Source organism: Anopheles moucheti, chromosome 3, assembly GCF_943734755.1.
Source record: "Anopheles moucheti chromosome 3, idAnoMoucSN_F20_07, whole genome shotgun sequence".
NCBI lineage: Eukaryota > Metazoa > Arthropoda > Insecta > Diptera > Culicidae > Anopheles > Anopheles moucheti.
The window spans coordinates 78,666,060-78,672,278 of NC_069141.1; the positions used below are offsets into that span (position 1 = coordinate 78,666,060).

At 44.2% G+C, this 6,219-nt stretch overlaps 1 protein-coding gene across 1 annotated transcript in view; it reads left to right on the forward strand.

Annotated features, from left to right (window-relative positions):
- The window catches only part of LOC128301778 (bifunctional heparan sulfate N-deacetylase/N-sulfotransferase), a 47,059-nt gene extending 42,095 nt beyond the window's left edge, over positions 1–4,964 (forward strand). The window contains exons 3-5 of the mRNA XM_053038408.1: positions 211–2,059; positions 2,120–2,469; positions 2,545–4,964. Of these exons, the coding sequence (XP_052894368.1) occupies positions 211–2,059; positions 2,120–2,469; positions 2,545–2,647 (2,302 nt within the window). The 3' untranslated portion in view covers positions 2,648–4,964. The remainder of the gene's footprint in view (positions 1–210; positions 2,060–2,119; positions 2,470–2,544) is intronic.
- Positions 4,965–6,219: the final 1,255 nt, after the last annotated feature.

A 6,219-nucleotide genomic window follows, 5' to 3' on the forward strand; every position in this document is an offset into this window, starting at 1 on the left:
GAGATCTTTAAGATATTTTTCTCTAAGCTAAGATAAGAATAAATAATAGCTTTAAATCAGTAATTAAATATGGAAAATTTCAACTCTAAAACAAATATATGGAAAACGATGATTAACTGGTCAACCTTCCTATTTTATGAACTGCATTTAACTGTACGAATCATGTTAATAACACAGCTCTTCCATCTCTATTTTTTTCTTCTTCCGTAGGTACAAAGTAGAAGTTGCCGGCAAAAGCCTGCCGGTACTGACGAATCAGGATAAGGGCCGATACGGCGTGATTGTGTTCGAAAATTTAGACAAATATCTCAACATGGACAACTGGAACCGGCAGCTGCTAGACAAATACTGTCGAGATTATTCGGTCGGCATCATTGGGTTCGTGAGCCCGAGCGAGGAAACGCTGGTCGGTGCACAGCTGCGCGGTTTTCCGCTGTACGTGCATACGAACCTGCGGTTACGCGATGCGAGCCTGAATCCTGGCTCGCCCGTCCTTCGGTTAACGCGTGCAGGTGATACCGCATGGGGTCCGCTGCCCGGGAACGACTGGGCAATATTTCAGCACAATCACAGCGGGTACGAGCCGCTCGAATGGGCGCAGAAAAATGTGATGGACTACCCAACGGATGGTGTTGCACAGCCTCCGTTGGCCACCGTGTTGCAGGACCACGGTCAGGTGGACGGCATCCAGCGAATATTGTTCGGTTCGGGTTTGAAATTTTGGCTGCATCGATTGCTGTTCCTTGATTCGCTTTCGTACCTCAGCCACGGACAGCTCAGCCTGAACTTGGACCGGTTCATACTGATCGACATAGACGATATCTTCGTTGGTGAGAAGGGAACGCGGCTGAAGCCGGACGATGTGCACGCACTGATTGCAACGCAGAACCGCATCGGAGAGATGGTGCCCGGGTTCCGGTTCAATTTGGGTTTCTCCGGAAAGTACTTCCATCATGGGACGCACGAGGAAAATCTCGGCGATGATATGCTGCTGCGTAACGTAGCCCAGTTCAACTGGTTCTCGCATATGTGGAACCATCAGCAACCGCATCTGTACGAGAACGTGACGCAGCTCATGAACGACATGATGCTGAACAAAGACTTCGCCAAGGAGCACGGCATACCGACCGATTCGGGATATTCGGTATCGCCGCATCATTCGGGTGTCTATCCTGCACACGAATTGCTGTACACCGCCTGGAAGAAGGTATGGAACATTAAGGTCACCTCAACCGAGGAGTACCCGCATCTTCGACCAGCTCGGCTACGCCGTGGTTTCATCCATCGTAACATTATGGTACTGCCCCGGCAAACTTGCGGTCTGTTTACGCACACGATCTGCATCGACAGCTATCCCGGTGGGCGCGACAAGCTGGACGAATCGATCCGGGGCGGTGAACTGTTTCAAACAATCGTGTACAACCCGATCAACATCTTCATGACGCACATGTCCAACTACGGCAACGATCGGTTGGCACTGTACACGTTCGAGTCCGTTATTAAATTCCTGCGCTGTTGGACCAATCTGAAGCTGACGTCCGTACCGCCGCTACAGCTGGGCGAGCTGTACTTCAAGCTGCACCCGGAAGAGCGTGACCCGATCTGGGGCAATCCGGCGGACGATCCGCGGCACGCGAAAATCTGGGCCGGTAACAAGCGACGCACTACGCTGCCCAAGTTGCTGGGGCTCGGACCACAGAAAACGGGCTCGACGGCGTTCTATACGTTTCTGAGCATGCATCCAGCAGTCGCGAGCAACCTTCCAAACTCGGACACCTTTGAGGAGATTCAATTTTTCAACGGGAACAACTATTACCGTGGGTTAGATTGGTATCTGAACTTTTTCCCCCTGCAGCCGAATGATACGGATGATAAGTTCATGTTCGAAAAGTCTGCCACCTACTTCGACGGGGAACTGGTGCCGAAACGAGCCCACGCACTGCTACCGAAGGCACAGCTGGTAACCATACTGATATCACCCGCCAAACGAGCCTATTCCTGGTACCAGCACATCAAAGCCCACGGAGATCCGATAGCGAACAACTACAGCTTTTATCAGGTATTTGTTTTGAAAAGCACAGTAGAGTTCAATTGCTAATCAAAACCTTCTACCTTCCAGGTCATTACTGCCTCCGAAGCGGAACCGAAGGCATTGCGAGATCTGCGCAACCGTTGCCTGAATCCGGGCAAGTACGCACAACATCTCGAACGATGGCTCGCCTGTTATCCACAACAGCAGCTCTACATCATCGATGGGGAACAGCTAAAATCGAACCCGGTAACGGTGATGAATGATTTGCAGCGTTTCCTAAAGCTACCCCCGTACGATTACAGCCGACATTTGCGTTTCGACAATAAGAAGGGTTTCTACTGCCAGGTGGTGTCCGATAATCGCAACAAATGTCTCGGCAAGTCGAAAGGCCGCCAGTATCCACCGATGGACGATCGGAGTGCCAAAATGCTCCAAAAGTAAGCAGGGCGCTGCCGTGTGCGGCAGCTTAATGTGCGGTCACTAATGGTGTATTTTCTGTTCTTCTTTTTAAGGTACTATCGCATCCACAATCAGGCGCTAGTGAAGTTGCTGAAGAAATTAGGCTCACGTCCAATCCCGCAGTGGCTGAAGGAGGATCTATCCGTGACGTCTTAACGAACGTGATGATGCTGACGGGATGCCTAAGGGACGCGAATGGCGTGTGTGTATTCCACTGCTTTAGATAAAAACACGAGCGTTGTGTGGTATCGTGTGCGGGTACAATGCGGGTAAAAGAGAGCGTAAGGCAGCAGCAGTAGTTAAGCATATTAACTGTACAGCTTGTAAAAAGTATCACGTGGACATGGGTGTCCCAGACGAGATGCACTAATGCCGTAAGGTTTTAAGCTTAGACGTTAGGCCAGATGAGTCAGTCAGTCAGATGTTTCCCGCTGTCCATATGAACCGCTGTGATGTGAGAAGAGTGTATCATATTTTGCTAGTATTACGTGGGTTCCTTCGTTACGATTATGTTGTGCGCATATGTAAAGTTAGTTCTTGTCGAGAGATGCCTTACTGCTCTCGTAGAATATTTATGGTACTGTGTTAGATCACCGTTACATCGTGTGTTCGATAGCTTTCAGTTTGACAATTCATTCCGCTGGAGAGTTATTACCGGCGTGGAAGGACAGAATCAATTACATACTAGGGAAGATACCTCAGAGTTCGTTCTTCTTTTGGCAGCAGCAACAACTCATTCGCAGCTAAATTCTTGAGCTTGTGATTATTACATTGTTTAAGCGGTTGATTGCATCACGCAATTGCTTTTGACGTTCGTACGATATTTTCTATCGTATTACAATTACTGCTTGAATCGAGTCGTCAGGTACATGAAGTTCTGCTGCTACTGCAGAATGCCGGATGGGACTAATCTGCTTTTGAATGAAGCGACGCAACTGGATAATACAGGAGTAACAAATGCAGCCATCTAGCCATAACTATGTAAGTGATATTATTATTTTTTCCTTTATTTTACCCATCTAACTCCACTCGCTAGTACAACAAAACAAAAGGTGTAATATTATGCGACTACACACATGCAGTTAGTCGATGGCCAATGTTCGTTTAATTTGAATGTAAAGCATACAATTGCACGATATTTTAACAGTTTTTGGTGGTTTAGGCGGCGTATGTTGCGAGAACGGAACGGAAACAAAATTAGCAAAACCCAATAACGCTGATAATACGCCAGTACTTACAGCCTAGAGGTGGTTCTGTTTGCATTGCATTAAATTTATGTTGATGATTTTACACGCGGTACTTAACGATATTATTTTTAACACATGAAACGAACGAAAATGTAACTGATGAATGCGACTAGACCCATGCGGTTTGCTATAAAGGTTCGTCGCTTTTCCGCAAAGAGGAAATTTAACAAAATTTATCAATTACTGTTTCGTGCAGCGAACATGATTAAGCGTAGGGTATTAAGAATCAAAACCAAAAACAAACTTGACAACGGCAAAACTAATTACAAATTGAAACCCGAAAGCAAATTACGAACATATCGAAAACAGAGACAAAGAGTTTGTGGGAAAACAATAAGATAGGGATTTTATAATCAGTCATTGCAGGATTAGAGGACGTTTAAATTATGCGTTTAAAATTGATTAGTTTCTTATACAAAAAACACTCATACATCCTCTCATTTGATTTGTTCTCTCAGGGGAGAATTAGTTCTTGCTAACTAGTGAAACGTTTCAACCGATGAAGAGCAGCTGGAAACAGAAATCTCTTCTAATTTCGTCAGATGAAGAATGTATATTACGTGTGTCACCCTTTTGCCATACCTTTATCTTTGTGGTGTGAATACAATAATTGCAATTGTTGAAGTTATTGTATCAAACGTTAAACACAACAATGTGTAATGTCCTGGGACATTCTGGAACACGCGTGTGCAGGTGGCGCAAATGTAAAGTACTAGATAGGATCTAAATGAAGTGCTGGATGGAGGTGGACAGCCAGATGCCTAAAAATGATGGCATTACATACGCGGCCAGTAGGCAGTTAGTAAATGCCGTTGCGTAAAACACACGTAACTGCAGCTAAAAAAATCAACAAAGCACGTTCTCGAGTACCCGTGCGCCATGTGGAGAATGTTTAAAGCAGCATGTACATATAAGGCAGCAAAGGAGGATGAAAAGCGACACCAACGGGCAACTAAGTACTACTAAGAAATACCGCAAATTTCGTGTGTAAGATCATTCGCAGCAGTAAAATAAAAACCTTGTCTAGGTGGTCCGTTTGCTTTCAGTCAGAAACTCCCCCAGCAAAAATAGGTGGGCGTTGTAGCGTGTAACAAATCCAACAAAAATCCAGTACGCGTCGATAAGAAAAACGCACTAACCGGAGAAACATTAATGCGATGCAACCTTATCACAGCGTTCAAGTTCTGCTGACTTGAAATAAAAATCTTGTCACAATCCCGCCCAAATGTTCCGACGGGATGAAGACTTCAATGCAAATGAAACGAATCGTTACGGTTTTTGTGTAGTAGACTGCACATTGAAAAAAGGAAAGAAATGTGTTCAAGGAACACTAGCTGCATTGCAAAGACTAGGTCTCTATTGACTGGTCTATTTGCAAACTGTTGAATTTTTCGTTCGTTCTTCTTCAGTTTGTTTTCCAATGTTGATTATTTTTGTTTTGTGCAAAATGTTCTATTTCATGTATATTCGAGTTAAAAATTACTTTGGTAAGATCAATCAAAATTGATGAAGTAAATGAATTTAAAGATGGACCTTATTGGTTTCGGCGGCATTCCTGGTTTCTGCCGTTCGAAACGTTCAAAATTTTGAAGAGCGCTTGAAAAATGATGAAATGTCTCAACTTGAAATATTTCAATCAAATTTCAAATTTTCCACGTCGCATAATTCGAAAATGATCCTTTTTCCGGCAGTAGACGAATCCTGAAATATTCGAATATTGTAGGACTAGCAACGCTATCAATTCACGTCTACGAAAGTTTTTCGTTTCGGTGGGAAAGATGCGAATTTTCATGATTTTGCTCAATCATGCTTTGCTGATGCGATACTCATCAGTTCGGTACAGATGCTTCAGATATGATTTCCTCAATATATATTGACTTTGTTCGCTTGATCTGAACTGGCTCTTCCAAAAATTATTCTTCGGTTGCAAGACACCGGTAGGAGCCTGCATAAAGAGTCATTTATTCTTTTGGCGTAGACGAATATTTCCGGTAAGTCTTATCTTATTCCAAAATCTCTCATAGCGTAATGATATGTGATTAGTGTTTGATAATAAATTTCCTACCCATGCCTCAAGCCATGTTAATAGCTACCTTATAAATCTTCAGTTGGTGAGAACTCGTAACATTATTGAGAAAACTTGAAGTTGCTCTCTGCTTTCATCAATTTATTTGCTAAATAGTCATTCATTTATCCCCTATTTATTATACATTAATTAACGTGTTTATTTAAAAAACAATCCACGTGGCTTTCCCTGTCTTTTATTTCCTCGCACGCAACATTCTCCATCACAACTTGCGTGCAAACGTCCCGGCTGTCAATGTTTGACGTTTGCGTCATGCGCGCCATCACTACACATTCACGGAGCGCTAGTTCTCGAATGCGTATGCCGCTCGCACACGTCGGAGCAAGTGGAACGGCACGAATGAAAACCCAGTTCTGGAATGTCGAACGACAAAGCGAGACAAAACACAAAGAGTC